The 27,485-nt window shown below is 48.8% G+C and overlaps 1 protein-coding gene and 1 long non-coding RNA gene across 6 annotated transcripts in view; one reads left to right on the forward strand and one right to left on the reverse strand.

Moving 5' to 3' along the window:
* Window positions 1-27,485, reverse strand: part of ABCC1 (ATP binding cassette subfamily C member 1 (ABCC1 blood group)) — a 127,544-nt gene that overhangs the window by 26,337 nt on the left and 73,722 nt on the right. For 2 of the 4 annotated variants that reach the window (XM_074346286.1, XM_074346284.1), the window contains exons 13-19: window positions 19,280-19,426; window positions 17,588-17,675; window positions 15,087-15,162; window positions 12,714-12,840; window positions 9,831-10,007; window positions 7,892-8,059; window positions 6,083-6,266 (exon numbers count right to left, since the gene is read on the reverse strand). In XM_074346286.1, the coding sequence (XP_074202387.1) occupies window positions 6,083-6,266; window positions 7,892-8,059; window positions 9,831-10,007; window positions 12,714-12,840; window positions 15,087-15,162; window positions 17,588-17,675; window positions 19,280-19,426 (967 nt within the window). Of the gene's footprint in view, window positions 1-6,076; window positions 6,267-7,891; window positions 8,060-9,830; window positions 10,008-12,713; window positions 12,841-15,086; window positions 15,163-17,587; window positions 17,676-19,279; window positions 19,427-27,485 lie in introns of all 4 variants that reach the window. The other 2 variants (XM_074346285.1, XM_074346283.1) reach the window with 1 other exon arrangement.
* On the forward strand, window positions 860-4,095 carry LOC123618557 (uncharacterized). 2 transcript variants are annotated; one of them, XR_012500349.1, is made up of 4 exons: window positions 860-1,293; window positions 1,388-1,430; window positions 2,461-2,546; window positions 3,838-4,095. It is a non-coding gene; the product is annotated as an uncharacterized LOC123618557 (long non-coding RNA). The 2 variants fall into 2 exon arrangements; XR_006727008.2 differs by lacking the exon at window positions 3,838-4,095 and adding an exon at window positions 2,683-2,817.

Genomic DNA, 27,485 nt, shown 5'->3' on the forward strand with positions numbered 1-27,485 from the left:
TCTTGAGAGCATGGCCTAGGTCTTATCTACTACTCTGCCCCCAGCGCCTGGAACACCAGATGGCCATGTGAGGTTGCACAGGATGTGCACTGCACAATCCAAGGGGCACCATTCCACACTGTGGCTCATGCACCAGACATCTCTGTGGCGCACAGTAGGCACTCTCTATACACCTGATGGGCAGATGGGTGGATTAACAAATGAACGACCAAGTGAGCAAGCAGAGCTGACCTTCCAAAGCCAGAAGGGGCAGGACATTGGCCACAGTGGTGTCACCCCATAGCCAGTACCTGCAAAGCTGGCTTCTAAACCAACCCTAAGGGAAATGGGTAAAATCAGCTCCTGTTTCTTTCTAATCTGGGATAGGTACGCAGCTGCATTAATGTCCAATGCTTATATAGGGCAGGCCTTAAACAGTCAAGGTGTAATTCATTCATTCACTTATTTAACACATTTTCTGAGTATCTTACTATGCACCAGGTACTATTCTCCATCCTGGAGAAACAGAGGTAACCAAAAGGCCCTCACGGAGCTTAAATTCCAAGGGAGAGAGAGAGATGATAAAGTAATAGATCCAGATTTACTGTCAGGCAGTGATAAGTGCTACAAAGAAAAATAAAACAGGGTATGGGAAAAAATAAATGATGCAGGGTTGGGGAGGGAGGATGCTGTAGAATAATTAAGAATTCTTTTTTATTTAAACAAAGACATGAAACTCGTAATCCAACGAGACTTCCTTGAGTGCTTCTAAGCACTGGGTATGGGGCTGTGGTGCTGCGGAGCCAGGCACCATCCCTGCTCTTAAACCACGTAAGCACCACGGGGCTGTGTGTTCAGCCAGCCGCTGGCCCTCAAAGCTGGCACCTCGCAGGCTCGCTGTTTATTCTCAAGAAGGTTCTGGAACTCTGCCTGGGCCAGAGCCAGCAGGCCAGCCTCCCTTGAGGGAAGAATTCAAGTCACTGCTTTACAGTCAACGCCGGGTTTTTGACCAAAAACGGAATTGACCGGCTACATCACCCGACCCTATCCTCCCGCCTCGGCCCTGCAAGTTCTTCATACTCAAAAGGGGAAGAAATATGGACACTGAGGACAGCGGGGAGGAATGTGCTGTCTGTGTGATGGACTCTCCAGCTGCTGTTTGGTGTTTATGACAGATTTCCTGCAACACGGGGAAGCGCCTGTGACCCGACGTTAGGAAAAGAAAGAAAAAGAGGGACAGGAGAAAGGATGGCAAAAGAGTGCACCCTAGGGTCCTACTCTGCTCGAGGAACAAGTCCTGGACTAGGAAGACAGGTGGGAAAGAGGCCAGATGCCGACACAGGTGCCCTTTGGGCGGTGGGAGAGTGGAAGGATGTTCTTTTTGCTGATTCTTGGTGCTTTTCTATAGGTTCCAATTGTCTATAAGGAGCACATACTGATTTTACAATCAGGTAAAAATACAAAAATTCAGCAAAAATCGGAAAAAGGGAAAAACAATCAGTCACAAGGTTGAGAGATGGCAGGAGTAAGGTTCTGAAGAGCAGCCACACTGCTGGAATAAAGTTCTTTATCCCATCTTGACAAGGCAAGAACCTGGGGGGTGTGAAGCAGGGAGGGTTTCCCACCCTCGGCACCACTGCCATTGGGGGCTGGATGACTCTCTGCAGTGGGGGGCGGAGGGGGCGTCCTGTGCATTGCAGGGAATTGAGCGGCATCCCTGGTCTCTCCCCACTAAATGCCAGAAGTGCACCCCCACCCTGCTAGGTATGACAACCACACATGTCTCCAGACACTGCCAAGGGTCCCTGGGAGGCACAAATGTTCCCCATTGAAAACCACAGTAAGTTTCAGGTTCCTAATAAAGAAACCAGAGAAAATAAAAATGTTCTATACCTTCCAGGTACAAAGGTTAATGAACTACTTTGTAAATCTCTTTGCCACCAAAACAAACCAAGAAGAAAAAAAAAAGACCCCTAGAAATAATATAATGAATATCCCTGGGGAAGGGTCAGTCTCTCACTACCCCAAGCCTAGCTCCTGCTGCACCTTCCCTCCCCATCCCAGAGAAAGAATCCCCTCAGACCGAACACTCGCCCTTCAGCCTGGGTGTTCTAAAAGTGACCTGATTAATTCAACAAGGAAACAAAAGTTTCCCTTCAGAAGGAGCCAAAAATGTGGTTCAAACAAATCCAAGGTCACTGGCGCTTAAAGTTGGCTACAGCTGAGCAAGGCTGGACCCTGACGCCGGCCTTATCGCAGGGGCCCCTCCAGAGAGGTGGAAAGCACTGGGGGCAGGGGGACAGTTTGATTTCAGACCCCGAGACAGAGGACCTCTGTGCCCTGCCCAGCACGGGGCTGGGTGGCTGAATTGGGGAAGTGACCCCCCACATTGGTGCCAGGGTGGTGGGTAGCATTTTCACCACCAAATTAAGTGCTGAGGTGCACATACACACATAAAGATTTTTTTTTTTTAATTGGCAGCATTCCATATTCAGCACAAACTGCTGTGGATATGCTGGCGGCTGCTGAGGAAGGGGAGGGAAAAACCATTCCTCAGACCATGGTGGGTAAGTGATGGGGTGGGAGACGAGGCTGGCTAGGGGGTTGCCCTGTGCCAACAGGATTTAAGGACAGTCCCTGCCCTCTGGGAGTGTCAGCTATCTTGAGCTGGCAAAAGAAAATACTTCTCTTTAAAACCCGTAGAGTTCAGAGCAGCACTGCTCATAAAAAAGCGGAAACAGCTCGAATGCTCAGCAGCTGATGAATGGATCCACACAATGGAATATGATTCAACAATCAGAAGAAATGAAGTGCTGATACAAGCCCCCAGAGATGGACCTTGGACACATCACGCTGAGTGAAAGGAGCCAGTCACAAAAGACCTAATGGTACAGAATTCTGTTTATATGAAATGTCCAGAATGAGACAGAGCTATGCAGACAGAAAGCAGACTAGTGTGGTGATCATTTCAAAATGTACAGAAATCTCAAATCACTATGTTGTGTACTAGGAACTAACATAGTGTTGTAGGTCAATTACAAACAAACACAAACAAATAAATAAAAAAGAGATCAGGTTTGCGGTCACCAGGTGGAGCGGGGAGGGGGAACTGGATGAAGATAGCCGAAAGGTACAAACTGTCAGTTGTAAAAATAAGCACTAGGGACACAGCGTGCAACATACTACTATAATTAACACTGCTCTCTGTTACATATGAAAAGTTGTTAAGAGAGTAAATGCTGAGAGTTCTCATCACAAGGAAAAAAGTTTCTATTTCTTTTATTTTGTATCTGTATGAGATGATGGATGTTCACTAAACTTACTGCGGTCATTATCTCATGAGGTACGTAAGCCCAATCGTTGCTCTGTATACCTTAAACTTATACAGTGCCGTGTGTCAATTATATCTCAAAACAAAGAAAAAATAGTAGATTAGTGTTTGCCTAAGTCTTGAGGGGGCTGGGAGGAAATGGGGACTGACTGCCAGTGGAGATGAGGTTTCCTTGAGAGGGGACAAAAATGTTCTGAAACTGATCATGGTGATGGTTGCACAAGGAAAATATTAGAATATTTTTTAAAATTCTGAATTGGGTGAACTGTATGCTGTGTGGATTATATCTCAACAAACCACTTATTAAAAACCACTAGGCCTTCAGCAAACCCTAACCCAGAGGAAAGAACGTGCGAGTTCTCGCTGTGTCCTAGACAGGGAACCTTTCCCTCTCTGGCATTCAGTGGCTTCCCACTGCACTGAGAACAAAATCCAAACTCCTCACCCCAAAGGCCCTGCAGGGCGACCCCCTAGCCAACCTCGTCTCCCACCCCCATCGCTTACCCACCATGGTCTGACCACAGTAGCCTCCTTTCTGTTCCTCAAACAGACTGATCTCATGCTGGGCTGAGGCCTGTGCAGTTGCTGTTCCCTGTGTCAGAACACTGTTCCCCTATCTTCTCCTTGCTGGCTCCTCCCCAAACCAATGTCACGTCCCCAGAGAGGGCTTCCCTGACCCCCCCCCCGCCTGAGTTGCCCAAACCCCCACCACTCCTCAGCCCTGCCACCCTACATGTTTTCCTTCGAGGCGCTTCGCGTTGGATGGAACCGTCTTAATCTGCTGATTGTTTACTGCCTTTCTCTCACACTGGGTTCTGAGCTCCACAAGGTGCGAGGGCAGGCTTTGCCTGTACCTTGTTCGCTTCTGTCTCCCCAAAACCCAGGACGGTAATGTTACAGGCTGAATCATATACCCTACCAACCAATGAAATCCGTATGCTGAAGCCCTAACCTCCAGGACCTCAGAGTGTGACTATATTTGGACATGTGGTCTCTGCAGGTATAATTAATTCAGATGAAGTCACGAGGATGGGCCCCAGCCCTACATAAAAAGGGAGTTTTGGAGGCAGACACACCCCCAAGGAGACCACTGTGTGAAGATAAGCCCAGAGGCCTGGGCTGATGCTTCTGCAAGTCAAAGAACGCCAGAGATGGCCAGCACACCACTCAGCTAGGGGACAGGCATGAACCCTCATGGCCCTCAGAAGGGACCAACCCTACTGACACCTTGACCTCAGTCTCCCAGCCTCCAGAACTGGGAAACAACACATTTCTGTTGTTTAAGTGACTCAGTTTTTGTTACTTTGTTACAGCAACCCTAGAAAAATAATACAAGGCTTAACACATAGTAGGTGCTCAGTAAACACCTGTAATGACTAAATCAATGAATCCTTCTTAGTGATGGGCCCCAGTCACAAAGACAAGGACCTGCCCACCCCTGGCATAGAAAGGACAAGCCTCTTTAAGCCTCAGTTTCTTCACAACAATCCTACCTCCCTCATGGGAAGGTGTTGAGAGGATTCAACAGGATAATGCCTGTAGAGGGCAGAAGCCCCGGGAAGTACTCAACAACCAGTCACTGCTGCTGTGTGTGTCTTCACATCACAGACACCTCGATGACGACTCTGCCCGTGGAAGTTGTGCAGCAAGGAAGCCCTGTAGCCCCTCCCTGGGGAACAGACTATCTGAGACCTGTTTGCGGACTAAGCATGTAACAAACACGCCCCAAAGGTTCTGAGTCTGTAATTAGCTCCTGGAAGAGGGAGATCGGGGTAGGACAGGTGATCTCTCTCTAGCTCCACTCTTTTTAGCAACAGCTGAAACCAAAGCAGAAGAGGCATCAGATGACCTCTCCCTGCTCCATGTTAACACAGGTCACAGCTCTGAGAACAAGGACCTGCAGAGGATCTGTTCCAGATGCTAATCTGACATAAACACAGGGCAGCCTGGCAAGGTTGCAAAGCAGTCCCTGAATTTTAAACCAACTAATGAGACAACAGGATTTTTAGAAGTCTTACCCCACTTGCTTCAAATAAAGACAGGGTGAGGTCCCAGCCCAGGGTTCAAAGTGTGCCTCTGGGACCATTCCTGCTCTCCGAGTCCTGGCCTGGGAGGACAGAGCAGGCGTGGCGGCTGGAAGTGGGCAGGTCCACCTGGACCAGGCAGATGCCGGGCACATAGGGATGTGAGGGGGGCACTCTTCCCAGGGAAGTATTAACAGCAGCTGCATTCGGCACCATGTCAAAGGCTCCACGTAGTCGAGCACACTAAATCTACACTAAGTGCCAGGAGGTCGGTCCTGCGTCACCCTGGTTTATCAGCGACGGGCCTGGTAAGAGCAGCAGCTGGGATTCGGCCCCAGGTCCTGACAACATCCAGCCTGCACACTCAGCCACAATTCACCTCATGACCCTCAGATCTGTTCTGGATTATGGCACACAGCCATTGGCTTCTCACAGCCTCTGGGCAGCCAGGAGAGCTGTAATTATCACTATCTCCTTTTTTGCCACAAAGACCCTGAAACTCAACACGCCCAGGGCCACATTGCAGAAAAGCATAGGGACGTGCATCCAGTTCTGCTGACCCAGGCATGAAGCACTGGGACCCCCTCTCAATGCAGCCCTGAAAGGGTTCAGACAGCCCTTCCAGATGGTTCCTGAAGGGGCCTGATGTCCCACGAGTCCCAGGGCAGCTGGTGGGACCCTCCAGGAGACAACTGGGGCCGGACAGGGCACCACCTGTGCCCGGAGCCCCGCGCGGCCGTACCCCTACCGTCGTCGGGCTGCTCCTGCTCCTGCTCGGTGCTGGCGTACGTGCGCAGGAACTCGGCGAAGGCCCCGTCCCGGGCCAGTAGCTCCTGGTAGGAGCCCATCTCAGAGATCTTGCCGCCGCTCATGACGATGATGACATCCACTTGGGGCAGGTAGCTGATACCGTGCGTGACCAGGATCCGTGTCTGCGGGCAAAGACCAGGCTGCTTCAGCGCACACATGCAAGAGGGACTCCCTCCACACCTGGACTTCAGATCTCAAGTCCAAGGCTGGACACGCGCCTGGGATGCAAGCGCGCAGAAGCATCCCCATCCTGTGCGTGCTTTCACTCACAGTGCGGAGCTGGGGCAGGGGTCGGGGCAGGAGGGAGGGAAACAAAGACCCCTGCCCCAGATTCCAGGGTCAGGGCAGACATGACCAATGCATGTAAAACAGAGTGCTGGACGGCGAGCACATAGCAACAAAGGAGACAGGATACAGAGGGAGGGTGGTGCAGTTTTAACAAGGGTTGTGCAGGAAGTTATTTTTGAACAAAAATCTGTTCCAAATCTGGCCAAGCGTAGATGAATACAAGAATGACACTGCTGTAAAAAATGTGCACAGCAATGGCTTCATTTTTTCAACTTCCCCCTCCACCCCAAAAAGACTACAAAATTTGTGCATGTGTATATATTTTCTCTAACTGTCTGAAAGTTTGGGAGGATGTTCATCGAACTGTTTACACGGGTTGGCAAACTTTTTCTTAAATGGCCAAATGGTACATATTTTCAGCTTTACGGGCCCTCTGGTTGTTGCCAGCTCTGAAGGCAGCCGTACACAAGACATAAACAGATGGGATGGCTGTGTTCCAATAAAGCTTTATTTACGAACGCTGATATTTAAATTGAATGCAATTTTCATGTCACGAAATACTATTTTTCTTCAGCTTTTTTTCAACCACTTAAAAATGTAAAGACCATTCTTAGCTGGTGGGCTGCACAAAAAAACAGGCAGCAGGCCAGATCTGCTGGCCCCTGCTTTTGAGGGAGGAGCTAGGGCTGCAGGATAAGGGAGAATCTTTTTCTTTTTTAACTTTACATATATTCTTATAGTCTCTGATTTTGTTACTATGGGCATCTATTACTTTGATAAAAACATCTTTTAATTAAAGGTTACGTTTATACAGAATTTTTGTGGTGTGCATGGGGATGCTTGCAACAGATTAAGGGGCATGATGCTTAATATATATATTCATGATGTGATAACCCTATTAAAAAGCTCATACAGCAAAAAAGACTGGAAAGAAATACCAAAAAACCCTTAAGTGGTGGGATTACGCATAACTGCTTCCGTTTTCCTCTCAGTGTTCCGAATCTGCTACATCTTTAATGGGGGCAGGTGAGGAAAAGCCAGCACACCTTCCTGCCCTAGAATTCCCCTACACAAACAAACAAATAACAGAAGAGGAAAGGAACCAGTTCCTGTCATGTAAAGATATGGTGGCAGTTTTCCTGCTCAAACCTCTGTCCATCAGCCCACAGCCTCCTCGCTCACAGCGGATCTTGGGGTGGGACCTCCCTCTGCAAAGCCATCCCCATTATTTAAACAGGAAGAGAGGCTTCCTTAGGCCAAGTGGAGGCACTGACTTCCAGTGCCCAGGACGTCCACCTATAAAGACAGGAGCAAGAAGACTGTCCTGGGAAGGCTGCCAAGGGAAGGATTAGAAATATGTTCTCAAGTCCAATTAAGTAAAGGATTCTCAAAGGGGACACACATTGTGACTTGATCAAAGAATGAGGGCCAGACCCCAAGCCGTCCCTGCAGCAGGTACCTTGTTCTTCAGCAACCCCTTGGGGCCAATCACGTTCTCAAAGATGTGCTTTCCCACGTGGGCGTCCACAGCAGAGAGGGGATCGTCGAAGAGGTAGATGTCAGAGTCACAGTACACCGCCCGGGCCAGACTCACGCGTTGCTTCTGGCCCCCAGACAGGTTCACGCCCTGGGGAGAGACGTGGCAGGAGAGTGGGTCTCCTGGGAAGCAGAGACAGGCAGAGGGGGAGACCTGCTTGGGATGCAGCAGACCGTGGCCAGAGGCCTCGGAGGGCTGCACCTGCCTCCCACTGATATAGCAGGTGGAAAAAGCATGAGATTGTGCCTGCACCAACGGGAGTTCAAGTCCCGGTGCTCTGCACAGTCAGGAAAGGGGGGCTGGTGGCACCAAATGGTGCTGGCTACAGGAAAGGCTCCTGATCCTGGAGTCTGGTCCCTACTCTGCATCGCTCACTGGTGAAGCCACACAGTCGAGGCAGGCTGTGCCCTCAGGGTGTTGAAACCCAGCTTGCGTCCTGCACGAAGGGCACCACTTTCTAATCTCAATCAAGGCACGTGGACCACACAGCCCTCTTGCAACAGGTAAACCATCATCACTTCCACATCTGGCTGGAATCAAAATGGACACCCACTGCGCTAACTGCTCAGCCCCTCTCCCAAGGGATGCCCACTCTCTCCCTGCTCTGAGGTGGGGTCCTGGCAGCCAGGTTCATTTTGAGGGTCCCTCTGACCACAGCTTTTCGGTACGTGGCTAATACCAGACCTAAACTAAACCAATCATGTCCTCTCCCTCCAGAATTTGACACAGGGACCTAAACCAGGGAGAATGAGGAGTCTCCGAGTAGCAGAAACACTTGTGAAGAAAGGACAAAGTTGATGTGCAGAAAAACAGAGACAAAAGACAGAGGAGGAACCAGGCTGACTGTCCCGGCCCCCCTGAGCCCCCACCATATTCCAGCCTTTGGATTCCATGTGATGCATTTGTATCAAACTCAGTTCTTCCTGTGATTTTCTGTTTACACTAACTCAGGCTCCTTTGCTACATGAAAACCCCCCAAAGCCCTAATAATTTGTTTTCTCTTTCCAACGAGCTGCAGATTTCGCTCAAGTAAAAGAAATCACTCACCAACTAAGAAAGCCGGTGGAGCCAGTAGCTTGTAACTAAGAACAAAGGTGGGAAAGCTCTTCGGTGCTGCCATGGCATAGTCACACCACCACAGCGCAAACCGCATAACCACCAGGGGGCGCGAGCACAAGCCAGCCAGGAAGGGGCTTGGGCTATGCCTCTCTGCGCCTCCTATTCCTCAACCATTTAACAGGATTAACAGTAAATCCCATCTCGTGAGCTTGCTGTAAGGACGAAATATGCATGAAATGTTTAGCACAGTGCTTGGTACATAGAAATTACTCAATAAATGTTAGCTATTGTATTATTGCTTCTACCATTATCACTGTTTTGAAAGGGACTGTGGACATGTGAACCTATGACAAACCCCTTCCCTGTATAGTGTCTCTGGTCATGTGACTTTGCAGTCACATGACTACAAAGGTAGAGTGTACTTCCTGGTCCCTTGTCTTTGAGCTCAACCAAGTGATTGGCTTTGTGAGTGGAAAGGACAGTGTGCTTTAAGGAACACCATTTTTTTCTTGCTTCCCTTGGGCTTCTGCTGCTGCCATGAGAAGAGCTTCCCCCTCGGGAGCTGCTGCCCTATCACCTAGGCCCCAGCAAGGAGCTACATGGAGCTGACCTGAGCCAGCCTGCAGCCAGGTTCAGCTGACCCCAACATGGAGTAGAGCCACCCAACTGGGTTACCCAGTCACAGCCGACTCACACGTAAATCAGAGTAAGTGTTTAACATCGTAAGCCACTCAGATTTTTGTGGTTGTTTGTTACACAGCAATAGCTAACTGATACAGTGGCTGTGTTGAAGTCTACTGACCTTCTCACCAATCTCCGTCCGGTCCCCACTGGGCAGGATTTCCAGGTCTGGGAGGAGGGCACAGCCTTCTATCACAGCCTTATAATACCGTTCCTGAAGCTGGCGTCCAAAAAGGATATTTTCTCGGAGAGAAACATTCTGAATCCAGGCTTGCTGTGGGACGTAGGCTACTGAGCCCTAGGTGGCAAATGGAGAAGGCGGCAAGACAGACAGACTTGGTTAACATGACAGCAGCTGGACTACCCACCTACCTGCCAGGAGAGCCCTACTTCACAAGATCCTTTCATCACACCTGTGGTTTTAACAAAAAGGAAACTGATGCCCAAAGGACTGCGGACACCAGGGCTGGGATCAGAGCCCACACTAGGTCAATCACTGGCTCCAATACTGGGAGCTCAAGAGCTGAAATCCTCATTGATGAGATTACAGTTATGTATTTAGTAACAATTCACTGAATGCCTATAGGTACAAACACTGATTATTGTTATGATACATGCCAGGATGGAAAAATACTGAGACTTAAAAAAAAAGTCTTTTAAAAGGGGAGACTTAGTGTGGTACGTCAGGGAAGGAGTCCTTGAGGAAATTTCCTTGATGAAATTTAAGCAAGGACTTCTGTATAAAACTGTCCATTTCTGAAGCTGTTGGTCTTTACTTCCACTAAGGTAAGGTGTCAAGAATGCCATGAGAATAAAGACTAGGGGGAGGGCATTTGTTTCATATATTTTAGCAACTGCAAAAAAAAATTTAAATGAGGACTAACAGGTGAGGATAAGCTGGCCTGATAAAGAGAAGGGAGAAGAGCATTTCAGGCCGAGGGAACAGCATGTGCAAAGGCCTGGAGAAGAGAAGAAATTGGCACGTCTGAGGAGCAGGAAGGCTGGTGTGACTGGAACACGGTGTGAGGGGAAGATGGGCAGGAGTGCACTGAGGGGCGGCAGGGGTGGCTCACACCGGCTGGTGGTCTTGGTGAGGAGCGTGGGCTCTACTGAAAGGGCAAGGGGGAGCCGTCGGAGATTCTTACATGAAGGAATTCTAGGAGGACAAGGCTGGGACTCCTAATCTTCATTCTCAGATAAATAAATTGCTCACGCCTAACTTGCAAGAGGCCAAGCTGTCACAAAGCCTCACTGTGGACCCCTCAGATAATTCAGACATGGTACGCACAGGCCCTACCAACTAAAATATTTGGGAAAAATAAACATTTTAGACTCATTTCTAGTATTCCCCTTATCAAGGCAAAAAAAAAACCAAACAAACACAAAAAACAAAAAACAAAACCAGTCACAAATAAATCTATAACCCCATCAAACCAAAAAGTCAGAGCAGCCTGACTTTTTAGAACCGTCAGCTCTACATTTAAATTAAAGGCTTTTTACTTTAAAACAGTGGTTTTCAACCAGGGGCAATTTTGCCCTCCAAGGGACATCTGACCATGTCAAGAGACCCTTTTGGTTGTCACAGATGGGGGTTGCTCCTGCCATCTAGTGAGTAGAGGTCAGCGATGCTGCTAAACATTATACAATGCACAAGGCAGCTCCCCCAACCCATGGCAGAGGGTTATCCGGCCTGAAATGTCAATGTGCTGTGGTTGTGCAAACCTGGGGTAAAGGAAACAGAACACAATGTGGATCCCGCCGTGATGCGGAATTTTCTTCCATTAACCGAGCACACATTGCCCGTTAATCTTACTTTGTAACATGTATTTGAAAGTAATGACAGATCATTTCTTAAAACAATGGCTAAATGTCATTAGTCTGGACCTGGCTTTTGAAATTAAAACTTTTTCTAAGACACTCTAGGCTCAAGGGCATCACATAATCAGCAAAGAAAGGATTTTGCTCTGAAATAAAAACGGCACAAACCAGCATCCCCCAAAGTACCTTCCAGGAGACAGTCACTTTAGGGATGGAAGGAGTTGCTGCATGGACAACAAAGAGGTACAAAGTATGCCTGGGACACGCTGGATTAACCAAAGGTAAATACATTTTTTTCTCCCTGCAGGACTTCTCAGAGCCTTTATTTTATTATCATTTATTTTAAATCTCCAGAGGGAGGGAATCATAGAGTATGCACTATTCTCAAGCTTACCTGAGCCCAGGACTCTTTATTCCCCCAATATCCTGACAAAATGAGTTTGCTGCAAACCGTGCTCTAGGAAATGCTGGTGTCAATAAAACTCCGAGGAGAGAATCTGTCCCCCAGGGAAAGGCCGCATGGAGAAAGAGCTAAACGCAAAACAAGGCCCTGGATTCTGAAGGGACTCATCCGTTCCCTAAAGCAGCCTCTTAAACTCTCTCTTAAGGAATATTTTAACTTAGTTCAAAACACTCCTTATTTAAAAGCAATAAAACCACAGTATCTGTTTAGCCCCACATTAAGAACCCAATAAACACTCAGAATTTAAATAGTTCCCTTAAAAAGAATTCTCTAAGAAAATAGTCCAACAACATAATTCAAAAATTTCAAATTTTGTTACATTTATACAAAGAGATACACAGAGAATCAGAGAGAAAGAACAAGCCAGAAGGACTCTTGCGTAAGGAGGCCACGAGACACGCACACTGCAGGGCGGAGATGAGGAGGGAATGAGAGGCAGCCGGCGGACGAGGGAGCATCTGTGTGTTTACTAAGTATTTATTGAGTGCCTACTGCGTACCAGGCACTATCCTAGGTGCTGAGACATGGCAGGGAATAACACCAAAATCCTGCTTTCTACAACACTGAGGAGAAAGAATGTCAAGAGACAGACAGACAGAATGAGAGGAGAGAGACTCACTGTTCCCACTTCATTAACAAGGTCGTCAAGAAAGAAACCAGCAGTGCCCTTGGCCTTCCCTCAGGCCGTCAGCTCCCCACACCCCTACCCAGGCCTCCTCCTACCTTGATAGCCACGTGTCCCTCCACTTTGTCCATCTCGGCCAAGAGCGCTGAGAGCAGAGACGACTTCCCACAGCCCACCTGGCCCACCACGGCCACCAGGGAACCTTCCGGAACGGAGAAGGTGATGCTGAAACGAAACGACACATCTGGGCTCAGCCACACCCCTGTCCGAACTAAGGCGGGCCGGGGGTGCCTGTGTGGAGAGAGAGACGGCAGGCAGGGCTGTCACGAGCCTTCAAGGTCTGGAAACTCCTTCCACCGTTTCTAAGATGAGCTTAGTTCAGTGAATGGTCTCAGAATCCTCCACCAATGAGGCCCACGACAGGTGCTGGGATGCACCTGCATCTTAGAAAAGGCTACGGGAGAGACCTGAGGGACCAGGGACCAAGCCATGATGAGTGGAGGCGATTAACTTTGCCTGGGGGCCTGATGCAGGTGCCCAGAGGAAGAGGACACTTCAAAACAAACTCTGGAGGAAGAGTGAGCAAGAACAAGCACACCCCAGATGCAGACACCTGGGAACAGCTTGAGGAAAGGCCCACGGATGTGAAGTCACAGACGAGATCGAGGTAGACATGCTGATGACACAGGATGAAGCAGGGAGAGTGAGACCAGTCCTGAAGAGGCGGGTGGGTGGTGGCCAGACCCAGCAGTGCCTCAAAGGACACGCTTTGCAGCTGGGAGCCACGCACGGGGCCTGACACAGGTGAGTCTGAGTTTCAGAAACGCGTCTCTACTGAAATCGCCCTTTGACAAATAACAGTAGGTGAAGTACAATAAATCGAACTCAGTGTTCTGCAGGCAAGACTGGCTGTCACAGGACAATGGACCATTGCCCACTGCGACCACTGCTGACAGCAAAGTTGGAGCTGAGATTCTACCCACACAGGGGAGGCGGGCACGCCCAGGGCCTCCTCGGGTTCACTCACATTGGCTGCACTTTCCAACTGCAGCTACTATGATTTCAACATCCTATGATGCTGATGGATTTTGCTGCCATTGATTGTTTGATGCTTGTGAACCTGCTGTGTGGTCTCGCTGATTATTCTTCTGTTCTGTGCTGTGATGGGAATGGATCACGGGGCCAGAACAGAACAGGAAGCCTAGTGAGGCAACTCCTGCAATCGTCCAGGTGAGACAGGAATACGTTACAGGTTGACAAGAGAAGGTTCGGATGGAGAAATCTGAGGCGGATTCATGGGGCGGGGGATGGTGACTGTAACAAGAAGGCCTTGGAGATTGGAAGGACAGAGGGAAGGATGGGGACAGATAGAGGCTATTTAGTTGTGAAGCAGGGCAAGAGAGAAAAGCTAAAATTGAAGCATGCAGGAGTTAAGTCAGACATAAGGAAGAACTTCCTAAACGTGCAATCCCACCATGAATTTTCAAAGGACAGATTCTTTTCTCTAGAGTTTGTTCCCTCGCCTGTCCCCGCCTCCCAAGATAAAACAGCAATGATTTGCTATCCAGTAAAGGGATAATTGTTTAAGGCACTGGGGATAAATATGGCCCCTAAAAATGTCACCTCTGGCCCTGTGTTTGGGGGCCTCCTTAAGGAGGCCTCTAAAAGCCGCTGAGCAAGGCCTCCTGTCAAAAAGAAATTAGAGGCCCTTGACAAACTGCCCAGGAACTAGGTCAATTCCCTGGATGCTGTGATTTGGAAAAATAAGAAGTGGGTGGGTAAGGTCCCAGATGTGGAAATGGTAAGAAAGGGGGAGCCAGGCAGACAGGGGATCTTGGAGAGGACAGAGAACAAATCCATCCCAACAGCAAGTCTAAGCAGACAAGAATTCCTTTCAGCTGACCCAGCCTGCCTGCCACCAGGGGCAGCATCACAGCCTCAGACCTGGCTCGGCCAGTCAGTGTACTCCATCTCTCCTGGCCGGCGACTGGCTGAGGGAGGGGCACATGACGCACCCTGGCCGTGAGAGGCAAGTGGGCCTCCTGATGACGGAGGAGGCACACCTGGAGTGGATGGGGGACCTTTGGATCATGGGAGAAGACACCCGAGAAAGCAGCCGTACAGACTGAAGGGGAACAAGACAAGGTGGAGAGAGCCCTGATGGCACTGAGTCCCTTGATCACACTGTACCTGAAAGTGGACCTTCTCAGTTATGTGAACTAGAAATTTCCTTTTGTTGCCTAAGTCTATCTGTGCAAAGTTTCTGTTACTTATAATCCGAGGGAACCCTCGGAGCCAGATACACTCTCACCTGCTCCTCCCTGAAGCCCAAGCAGGTATGACAGGACCTATTTTCCAGATGAGCCAAACTAGGCTCAGAAAGTGACCTACTCTTTGTCACACAGCTGGAGCATGGGAATTCAAACTCACGTTTGCCCACAGCCCCACAGCTCTCTCCACGTCCTGCTTACCCATGCAGCGTGGGAGGATCGTTCCTGGCCCATGTGAATGTGGCGTTCTTCACAGTGATGCTGTTTGTGATCCCGGCTGAAAAGCACCAGAGATGACAAGTCAGGCAGAAATGAAGCCACGGCCTGAGAGTGAGCAACAGGCTCTTACTTTTTGTTCCTCCTAATCAAGTTGGTCAACCCCAGACACTAAACACTCAGACTAGGCATTATCTGGTTACATCAGTTACACTTTCTAAAGAAGACCCCCAACCAGCTGCTCTGAGGCAGCCTTAGACCCAGAAAGCAGAAGGAAACCCCAAGAGGGCTCTGTCTTGAAAGATAGGAGGTTGCATCATCTGGAAAGGCAAGGGGGGCCCCGGGGGCCTCCCTCACCCATCTTGGGAGGTTCTTGCAGCTCTGGTTGGGTGGGCCTAGCAGAGTCACAGGGCATAAGAAGCGGGCTCGTGAGGATGCCTGTCCATCAGGCTGGACTGGCCCCTGGCCCTCCCTACACCTTCAGGCCCTTCCTTTACATTCAAATCAGGGTCCTTTGGATTCCACAGCAGCCTGGTAACTCACTTCCCAGCATTCTCTCTGTCTCCCCCCTCCCTCCCGCCACCCTGCTCACATCACAGCACGTCAGTCTTTCTAAAGCACCAGTCATTCACGGTAAACAGCAGGGATGGGACAGGAAGTGGGAAATGGTGGCGGGGGAGGGGAGGGCGTTAAAGACAAAGTCTGCATTATGGGAGGGGCCGGGTGTGGGGGGAGCACTCTGTGACTGAGGTGTTTAGCACCTCTGCCTTCATCTTCTTCCCCTCCCCCGTATTTTCTTTTTACTTCATGCCCTTCACTTACAACAACTTTTTTTGACTCTTAGTTATAAGTCACCTTAAAACCACCTAAAGATGAGGGTGTTTTTAACTTGTCAAATGAAGAAATAAGTTCCCCTACCCATCAAAGACACAAAACCTGCAGACAGAGGAAGTTACTGGTTAACCTAACTTGATCTCCTCCTCTCCCATTGCCCGCCCCCCCAAAACAGAGAACAAGGAGGAAGTTGAAAGGTACTATTTAAGGAATTTAAGAAAAGCCACTTGAGTTGGTCAAGCTACAGACCGCAAGACTTGGCCCCAAGACTTAGCCCCGAGCTGCCAACGGGGGCCCTGCCTGGCACCCAGTGAGTGTAGATAAACATCTCAGTCTAACCGCCACCAGGGCAGGAAGGGGGCTGAGGCTGGACTGAAGCCCAGGGGTTTTCCAACATCACGTGACACTCACAGTGCGCTGTGAACAACTCCAGGAGCTCGAAACTTCCCTGGCTGCCTCAAATTTCAGCCCTGTGTCATGCAGGGAAATCCAATCCTGGCGTAGATGGCATGGGGGGGGTGTCTGTATACGTGTACGTGTAAGTGTGTGTGTGTGTGTGTGTATGATAGAGAGACGGGGGTACAATTCAGTCCTCAGGACAGCAGAAACTGGACAACCACAGGTCAGCGACATGCAGCGAGCAGTGGTTCTCAGTCTGGAACGACTCTGCCCCGCAAGGGGCATCATGTCTTGAGACATTTTTAGTTGTCAAAACTGGGGGGTGGGGGTGGGTGCTATTGGCATCTAGTGGGTAGAGGTCAGGGAAGCCTGAAAATCATTTTGCTGCCACCTTCTTGTTGGAGAGCCACAGGTGGGTTACTTAACTTCCCTGTGCCACACTTTCCTCACCTGTAAAAACAGGACTGGTAAGAATGGGGCCAGCCTCATAGGGCTGTAATGAGGAGGGAATGGAGCAAAACAGACAGTCCTTAGAACAGTGATCGACACACAGTAGGTGTTCAGTACATCTCAGTGTGGAGACACTGCGGTGGGTGGGAGCACAAACTGCTGACTGGCTGTGGGTGTGAGTCCTGACTCTCCTTCCTACTGGCTGTGTGAGTTACTTGGGCGAGTTTCCTCATTTGCAGATGGGGGTTTCCGCAGCATCTCTCGGAGAGCTGCAGTGAGCTACGTATGGATGGGTGAGGACAGGACATGTATGGTGGGAATGTCATTTCAGCGAAAAGTGGTCACTACTGTCAGCACTATGAATGCTTTTTATTAAGTGCCTGGAGATACAGCCACAAGTAAAATCCCTGCTCAGAGGAGGTCTGCTGGGAAAGGACAAATTAATAAGCTACAAAATAAACAAACCTACCAATAAAAATCCATGTAACGCCCCGCCAAAGAAAGGCACCATGAGTTCCACTGCCCTCGTGGGGAAACTGAGGCTCAGAGCAGGGAAGTGACCTGCCCAGGGATGCAAAGCTAGTGGGGATGCGGGGGGGGGGGTCAATCTCCAACGTCCTTGATTTGCCCATTCATCTACTCAGAGCAGGATCAAGGTCCAGGCCCCGGAACTTGGCCCTCAGGGGTGGGCCTCGCTCAGGGGGCCGCCTCTCAACAAGAGAGCTAGAAGACCCAAGGTCAAGTCCGCCATCCTGGGCAGCGCTAGGTAAGGCCCTGCAGTCGCCCGCTCTCCCAGGACGCACCGTCTTTGATGAGCCGCCGCTGGATGCTGTCAGGCTCCAGCTCCTCGTGGGACAGGAAAATCCTGAGGCGCTTGAGGGAGACACTTGCCTACACACGAAGCAATGACAGGCTGTGGTTATTTTTAAAAGTGTTTTTGCAAAACAGGCCGAGGATCACTTACAGTGGTTTTCCCTGGGTGTGCAGGGCCCACATCCTCCTTTCTTCTGAAGGCTCTGTACTTCCTACACTGAGCGGATGCCGCAGAATAAATGGGTTTGGGTTCTTTTTGTTTTGTTTAAAAGCCCACACCGGTATTAAAAAGGAGGGCAGAGGACTGTTCTAGCTGACAAGGGACTTAAGAAACAGCCAAAGACAATGGTTGCATTTAAGATAAACTTGCAACCAGGAGCTAAACGAGTCCTGGAGACTGAATGCACAGCACAGTGGTTACGGCCAATGATACTGGAGAAATAAACTTCAAAGTTGCTAAGAGACCACAGCTTAATGGCTCCCAACACAAAAAAGAAATGATAATCATAGGACGTAACAGATGTGTGACAGAGGCGTCCAGTGATAATGGCATCGCAACATATTCACGTATCAAATCACCACGCTGTACACATTGAACACAACGTTTTATGTCAATTATAGTTCAGTAAAAAGAAATGTTTAAAAAGGCAAAGGTCCTGATTCAAACTATAAAGACTGTCAGACAATTTAGAAAATTTTAATATGGATTGGATATTATTTTAAGAGATTACCGTTAATTTTGTTAGGTACGGTAATGGTACTATAATTACGTAAAAAGAAATGCATGCTAAAGTACTTATGGGTGAAGTGTCAAGATGTCTGGGATTTGCTTTAAAATTCTTCAGCAAAGAAAGGAAGGAATGGAGGGAGGGAAGGAGAGAGGGAGGGAAGAAGACAGAAAAAGGATTAGATGAAGTAATTGTGGCAAAATGTTGAATCCGGGTGATGGGCACACATCATTACCATAATACTCTCCACTTCTGTGTACATTTGAAACTGTTCATAATAAGAAGGGGGTTTATGTGCTGGTTTATATTCATATTTTAACAAGCCTATGACCAGGGTTATACAACCAAATATTAAGGCTGACTTGTTCATGTGGTTAAAAATAGAGTTTTCAGGTCAAAGTGTGCAAGGCTAGGGAGAAGAATGTGAGACACACTGTCAGCAGGAAAGCGCAGGAGCTTCAGAGGGTGTAGGTGTGACTGAGCGGTCTCTTCTCCAGAATCACCTCTTGGAACTGGAGAATTCTAGGGCATTTGGGCCAAGGACTACGAGTGGGTTGCAAAATCAAGATAGGAGGTCAAGAGCCGAATTTTTGAAGAAAGAGGACAGGACAGGACAGGACAGGACAGGACAGGACAAGGCAGGGTGGAACAGACTCAATCAGAACAGAATGGACCAGATGTCTCAGAAAGAATCTTGCAGATCCTGGGAAACCCTAGTTGCAACAACTTCTGTTTCACATACTCCAGGGTGAGTTCAAGAAGTTAAAGGTGTTTCTCAGTTCAGGGCAGGACCAAAAAGAGCCTGAAGCCAGCAGTCGGGGCCTCACCAAGCCCCCCACCCCGGCACAGTGGGAGGGGTAACGCAGAGGCGGCTGCTTCCAGGGGGACTTCCATGCCCTTTTGCTTTGTTTCCCCAGACATCCCCTCCCTGAAGTCCCCCAGCCTCGCCTGTACCTGCACGATGCTGCTGATGACCATGGGGAGGATGTTCAGGGGAAAGCGGAGGATGTTGAACAAGGCCAAGGACACGAAGGCTTTCTGGGCATCCAGGATGTTGTTCTTGTCGACAGTCACGTAGACGGCAAACGTAGACAGGGCCACCTGCAAGCAGGACGCTGGGTCAGATTCACAGTCGCAGGAGTAGTTACAAGTCCCCCCGGGGCAGCGTGGTCCCCAGTCCTCCCCATCCCACCCCGTGAGCCGCAGGGGCCTATGACTGGCTGCTGGAGGCAGCAGAAACACCCGAGGCAGTGTCTAACACACAGCAGGCACTCACTAAACACTCAAACAATGAACTTGATAAATCAATGACCAGGAGCCCAAAGACCTGGCCTCTCCCACCAACTTTCTCTGGGCACACTGGACGGGCATTCTCGGGGTTCCTCGACACCAACAGGTGCAAGCTCACCTACGGGCCTTTGTCCTTGCTGTTCCCTCTGCCAGAAACAACCTTCCCATCCAGATGGTTGCCTGGCAACTCTCTCTCCCCATTCCGAGAGGCTGCCCAACCCAGAACAGCCCCCTATAGCTCTCCATCCTTTTATCCCAGTTTATTTTTCTTCATAGCACCTACTTCTACCTTACGTTGTAAGATTTTGGTATTTACTGTCTGTCTCCTGCACTGAAACGTAAACTCCACAAAGGCAGGGACTTTGTTTTGTACACGGCTGTATCCTCAATGCCTAGAAGGACCCGGGGCACAAGGAACACTGAGACCTTGGGCATGTCACCTCCTCTCCCCGAGCGTCCACTGTCTCATCTGTGAAATGAGGGTAGAGGTGGAGGATTCGGCCACTGTTTAAATTTCCTTAGCTCAGAGTATATGGTTTTATACCCCCAGGAAAGGAACACTTTAAAAAAAAAAAAAAGAAAGAAAGAAAATAAAGGTCCAAGGGTCTTCCAAAGGGCACTCCCCTCTCCACAAAGTCAGACCTGCCTTAAGCCCTGCAGTGGGTCCTGGGATTCTGCTACCTTGCCAACTGGAATTTGGGTTTGGTTGTTCTGAGACATCACCTCCCTCAACAGGAAAAAGGAAGGGGTCCCTGAATAATCTAGGGTTGCGCTGCTCTGCTCAGATCGGCTTGGGAGGGAAGTAAAAGATCAACAGGTGGCTCTCGGTGCCTCGTCCTCCTGCCAGTGAAGGCAGTGCCAGGTGTTGACAGGGGAGGCTGGTAACACCCCCAAGGTCACCTGGTCCACACTACCAAAGCCACCTGGAACACCTTGGACCCCGAGCAGATGGACAAAGGTCTCCACCTCCATGTTAGCCCCTGGGGAAATAAACTGCCCTGGGACCTTCTTTTTGAGCTCAAAGCAGATGGCCAGCCATCAGCAGATCCTGGTGTGGCCAAGATTCTGGTGTGGCTGTGGTCCAGTGTATGTGCAGGGTCTCAGCTGCCTCACTTCTTTGTGACCCTTTAGAAGGCTGTATATCTTAAAAATTAAAACCATAAGCTCTGCCTGCTTATCTGCTGTGTGACTCTGGGCTGTGACATCACTTCACCTCTCCAAGCGAGCCTCTGTTTTCCCATCTATAAAATGGGGATCAGGATGCACACTGGCAGGGCTTCCAGCAGCAAGAAATCAGGCTCTCTATAAAGTGCTTAGCACCGTGCCCGGGGCACAGTAAAATGCAGTAGATGGCAGCTGTTTTATTTCTTGTGTCAGGACTCAGTCCAGACTCCCTGGACTATTTTTCCAAAGAATCAATTAACCGGGTCCCAAGAACGAAGCACTGGAAAGCAGAGCTGGTTGCTGTTCTGGCTCTGACATTAACGACTGAGGTGACCGTGAGGTAAGGCACAGGAATTTTCCAGGCTCCGTGGCCAAGAGGGAGGTTAGGTGCTCAAAAAGCCACAGACACTTGATCCCTGGGATGGCTGCACATCCCAGCTCCCCTCTTCCAGGTAATGATGACGCACTTGCCTCTCAACCAGAGGTTCTCTTCACTCAAAACTCTCTAAACACATCTACACAGAGGAATAGTATTCAGCCGTTAGAAGGAATGAAGGGCTGACACTCACTGTGACATGGATGAACCCTGAAAACAAGATGCTCAGTGAAACGAGACAGACAACAAAGGCCACACGTGTTACATGATTTCATTCCAAAATGAAATGTCCAGAATAGGCAAATCTACAGTAGGTTAGTGGGCGCTGAGGGCTAGGGTGATGGGAGGAATGGGGGGGTGGGGAGTAACCACCGGTGAGTGCAGGGCTTCCTTCTGGGGCGGTGGAGATGTTCCGGGAACCAGACAGTGCGGATGGTTGTGCGACCTTGTGAATATACTAAACATCATTTAATTGTACACATAAAAATGGTGAATTGTATCTCACTAAAAATAATAAATCTCTTTTAAAAATCACCTCTCCAAAATCAGTCTATTCTACCTCTGTACAGAAGCCAAAGTCTTGACTCAGGCCCCAGGGCCCCCCAGATGTGTAAACGACCCTCCTCTGTACTCGTCGGACCTCCTCTCCTTCCACTCTCCCCGCCCCGTCCCTCTGTTCCAGCCCCATTGGCCCCTGTGGCTATTTCTGCGGGGCAGGCACAGTCCTGCCTCAGGGCCTTGGCACTCACTCTTCGCTGTCCCTGTTCGGCCCTCTCACCTCCCTCAGATTAAGATTCAAATGTCACCTTCACAGTTAAGCCTTTGAACATCCTACTTGAAAACTGTAAGCCTTCCCTATCGTTCTGACCAGAATCTTTTTTTTTATAGCGTTTTTGACAGTTTAGTATATTATTTGATAAATTTATTATGCTCATTGTTTACTGTCTGCAGCTCCCAGTTAGAATGAATGAACTCCCCATGAGGGCATGGATTTCTGTCTGCAGTATTCACTGCTCTATCATCAGTGCCTAGGACAGCAGTGGGCCATGGCAGATACTTAGTAAACGTGGATGGGTGGGTAGATGGATGAATGGATGGGCCGATGGATGGATGGGTGGGTGGGAGGGTGGATTTGCCCGAAGGCACAAAAGCATACACGGGGTATGTCTTCAGCAAAGGAGAAAACCAGGCCTCGGGCATCTCACCACCAGAATATACCAGCTCCCGTGGCCCAGCCGATGGGGTGGCTGCTGGCAGCATGGGAAGCAGAGGGAGCAACATCACGTGGCCCCTGCCAGAGCCACAGCTCCAGCTTCTCCAGGAAGTGGAGGGCACTCATTCACCCTTCAATTATTAACTGGGCACAGTGTGAGGCAGGTTTGGAGATTCTGAGACTCACGGGCTAGTGAAGAACAGGAATTATCCAGGTGTTTGGAAGAGTGTGGAGGTGGCTGGGGTTGCAGGTAGGGGGGAGCTGGAGTTTGCTGCAGCCTTACAATGGGTGAGGATCACAGATGCAAAAAAATCCCCACTAAGTGCTAACAGTGCCTCCACGCTGAGAAATGGGGCAAGTGACTGCACCATCTACCCCAGCCCAGCCTCAAAAACCTGACGTCTCTTCGTGTGGACATCTGTTCTTTCTGCCTGGCCAGCATCTATTTCTGTTGCTGGTAACAACATGGCAGTTTTCCCCTGCGGAGCTGAACCTCCCCCAGTCTCAGTCCCTGAGCTTCAGCCACAGATAAACTGCCCACACCCCACCCCAAGCTCCAACAGAAGCCACGTGACCCAGGCCTGGCCAATCCAAGCAGCTCGTCCCCCTGGCCCCAGTGGTTCAGGGACAAGCATGTGGCCAGCAAGATTCAATCTCTAGCTTTGCAGGAACTAATGGGAAAAGGGGGAATCTCTCCTTACAGTGGTTACTGAGATGACAGGAGGAACTGTAATTGCATGGTGAGCACCCATCTGACAAAGAAATCACCATGGAGAAAGCAGAGCTGAGGGACAAACAAGTTAATCCCAATACTATCTTTGGAACACCTAGATCCAGTCATGCCTGAAACCCCAGCTATGCTTAAAACCAGCACTTTCCTAGACTTTTCAGTTTTGTGACTCAAAAATCTCTTTCTTTTCTTCACTTTAGTGGATCTAAGTTAGGTTTCTGCCACTTGCAAGATAGTTTCTGACTAATGATACATTTACATCTTCATTCATTCAATCACTCCTCTACATAAACCTACTGAGTGTGTACCACCTGCCAAGTCTCCCTGTGTTACAGGGATACAGCAAAAAAAAAAAAAAAAAAGCAAGGTCCATGTATGTTCTGGTCAGCAGAGAACTGCACAACAGGTAATTGACATATGGAAAGATAATTATTCTAAAGAAGGGGGATTCAAGACACATAGAAGGCAAGCAGCTCTCAAATCTTCCAAGACAGCAAATGCTAAATACTGACGGCTGCCTGAGGATGCTATTTTAGGAAAGTGCACTAAGTGGACATGAGGACATGATAAATGCCAGGCTCCATATTCCAGAAAAACAGCCCCATCAATCCCGCCATATGGCGTCCCCATTCTCGCCTGACCTCCCAGGGCCTCTGTCTTCTATCACACCTACCGGTGGGTAAACACCTCATCACCCTTGAAGCGCAGGAATTCACCAGTGGAAAGAACATGCAAACACCTTCCAAGGGAACCGAGGACCACATATTTTATCCTAATGTAGTCAGAGCCTTCGGTGTCTCGGCCAGGGCCAAGGTCCCCGACTGACCCCCCGGGCTCATCTGTTTCACGCCAAGCAGCTCAACCAACTCTGTCTCTGGAAGCCCATCATCGCCCAAAAACTGAGGGGCAAATTCAAGGTCAAGAAAAGCCAGTCCCACTCCCAAGCTCTTGCTGTGGCTTCCTAACTGAGGCCAGGGCAGGAGATGATACCTGAACGGTTAGCAGTTCGGGTGACAAGCTGGAAACTGCAGGTTTTGCCAGAGGATCCAACGTGCAAAGCAGACGGTTATGGGGAAAGGCTCCCCCGTTCTAAGTGTAACACAACCCACGGACTGCACACCTTGTGGCCTGAGCCTACTGGCCACAGACCTTTTCCTATTTAAAGAAGTGCAATCCGAATGCCTTGGATTTCTGTGTGATTCGCTATCACTTGTGTACAAGTAAAGTAAACAAGAGAGCTGTATATGTTTAATTACATGTATTGCATATAGTCAGTGTCGTGCTGGTACAGATGCAGACTCTCTCTGGAAATACACAAAAGAAACTGGTACAGAGAAGGGAGCTAGGTGACGGGGGTCTGTGGAGGGTGGAAAGAGCAGTACCCCACTGCAGACCAGTGGCTCTAAACTAGGGGACATTTGACACTGTTTGGAGACATTTTTGACTGTGATGACTGGGAAGGTGAGGGGAGAGGTACCACTTGGCTTCTAGTGGGTCGAGGCCAGGGATGCTGCTAAACTTCCTGCAGTGCACAGGATGCCCCCCTCCCCAGAGAAACAACAAATTATTGGGTCCCAAATGTCAGTGGTGCTGGACTGAGAAACTCAGTTGTAGACCCCCTGAAACAGCTTTAACTATTTGCACCATGTGAATACATTACTGTTTTTAAAATAAAATGTACCATATATTTAGACTATTAACAGGTATATTTAACATGGAAACACTATTGGACAGTTTAAAGAAAATAACAGAACAAACACCCTCTGTAACTACTATCCAATCTTATATTTTCATTAAAAAAAAAAAAACACCAGACAGAGTCGTTAAAGACATGGGGAAAGTCGGGGAGACTGAGTGTGAAAAGAATGAGATGGCAGACCCTTCCAGGCTGGAATGCTGGTGCACTGGGGCCGGAAGGGATCTTAGGGAACACAGAGTCCCAGAACAGCTAAGAGACGTCACTGCCTGAGCAACTCCAGGCAACTGGCAGCGGCCACCTGGAGGGCTGCTTGAGCCTAACTCTGCGGGAGGGAGCACCACGACTGCCCGGGGGAATGTCTCCAGGGGCATGGGAGTCGGGGGGAGGACAGGGCCTGCATGTGACATCCTTGTGGCCTAACCCCTCCATCTTCCATGCTCAGAACCTCAGACGCAGGGAGGCGAAACGACCGGCTTCAGGTCCAGGTCACACTGTGGGCTGGCAGCAGAATTCAGCAGGGGTCCTGACTCTCAGAAGAACACTCCACTCCACTAAGCCAGGGGTTGGCCAGCTATGGCCCGTGGCCCACCCGTCTGTGTCTGGGCCCGTGAGCTGAGACTGGACTTTACATTTTAAAATGAGTAAAATAATAATAATAATAATAATAATAATATTTCATGACAGATGAAGATTATATGAAATCCAAATTTCAGAGTCTGTAAATTAATTTTTTTTAATTTTTGTTGTTTGTTTTTTGGGCAGGGAGGTAATTAGGTTTACTTACTTATTTTTTTAATGGAGGTACTGGGGATTGAACCCAGGACCTCATGTATGCTAGGCATACGCTCTACCACTGAGCTATATACCCTCCCCCCGTAAAATACATAATTTTTATGGGAACACAGCCACACCCATCCATTCTGTGTTCTCCATAGCCGTGTCTGCACTACACCAGCAGACATGAGCGGCTGCAACAGAGATCCCAGGACTCAGAACACCTAAAACACTCACTAGTTGGTCTTATACAGAAAAAGGTTTGCTTACTCTTCCTTTTTGCCAGGGTTTCTCAAACTTCCATGTGCATACTAATCACCTACAGAGAGACTGTTATAATTCAGGCTCTGCTTTAGCTGGTCTGGGGAAGGCCTGAGAGTCTGCATTTCTAATAAGCAACCCAGTGATGCCCATACTGCCCGTCCTTCGGCCCCACTCTTGGGTACCAGGGATCTTCTCCAGTGGTTCTCCAAGTGTGGAACCCGAACCAAAAGCAACAGGGGCGCCTGGGAACACGTTAGAAATGCAAATACTCAGGGCTCACCCAGACCCAGCAGGGCTGACATTCTGGGTGAGGCCCAGCGAGCTGCGCTTTAACAAGCCCTCCAGGTCACCCTGGGGCTCACTCAAGTCTGAGCATCTCTGCTTCCCACCACCCATTCTTGTGCTCTAGGTAAGACTCTGGGAGACGTTAAGCTGAACCTGATAAAATCCAGTGTCAGAATAAACACTTCGATAAACGCTGAAAAGGCAGGAGTTTCCTTAAACATTCCACCTGCAACTCCACTGTGATGAAGCGGATGGCAGCCTAACAGAAAATTTTCTTATTTATGAAAATGTGTGGTTTTAGTCATAGAAACCTCAAGAATATATATTTGCCAACATAACTAAGAAGTAATAGCCATTATTAGTACAGCATTAAAAAAAAAAGAAAAAGAGTGACACAGTTAATACAAAGATAGAAAAAACAAACATGGCGGACATGATCTGAAGTCATCCTTAACCATTCCTTTTTTTTTAATTGTTTTATTGTTCTATTTATTTATTTATTTGGGGGAGTGTTATTAGGTTTATTTAGTTACTACTTTTAGTGGAGGTACTGGGGATTGAACTCAGGACTTTGTGCATGCTAGTCATGTACTCCACCACTGAGCTATACCCTCCTACCCCTAATCCTTAACCATTCTTAACTCTCAACTGTGCTTAAAAGGTTTCCATGGCCCATCTCTATATGGTCTCTTAGTTTGCAGCCAGCTTCAGAAAATAGTACCTTGCACCATTATCTTTAAACTTTCCAAAGTTGGCCGGCCAGGGATAGACCCATTAAAGTAAAGACGTGTTTCGGCACACTCAGTGCAGCATGGGTCACAACAGAAAAGAATAGGGACCAGCCTAAAAGGGCTAGCAGCGGGAGACGGGTTAAGTCAACTCTGGTGCATCACTAAGGGAGACGAAGCAGATATGAATGCATGACCTGAGACGGTATATATTACATCCCAAAAAGGCCTAGAACATCATGTAAGTATCATTCTACTTGAATATATTACAAATATTTTAAAAATATCTATATGTATATTTTTTTTTCCCAAAAAGGCATATAAAACTGTCACTCAGGAGGAAAGGGACAGGTAGAAGGGAGGACAATATCCTTTACATTTCACAACCTTCTGTATGGTTTGAATTTTTTTTCCCAATGAATGACGGGTACTTGTTGAGCACCTACTGTGTACTGTTTAGGTACAAGTATACAGCAGTGAACAGAAAAGACAAAAATCCTTGCCCTCCTGGATTCCTCAAAAGACTAAAAAGAGACTTACCATATGGCCCAGCAATCCCACTCTTGGGCATATATTCAGAGGGAACTCTAATTCCAAAAGACACCTGCACCCCAATGTTCATAGCAGCACTATTTAC

Source organism: Camelus bactrianus, chromosome 18, assembly GCF_048773025.1.
Source record: "Camelus bactrianus isolate YW-2024 breed Bactrian camel chromosome 18, ASM4877302v1, whole genome shotgun sequence".
NCBI lineage: Eukaryota > Metazoa > Chordata > Mammalia > Artiodactyla > Camelidae > Camelus > Camelus bactrianus.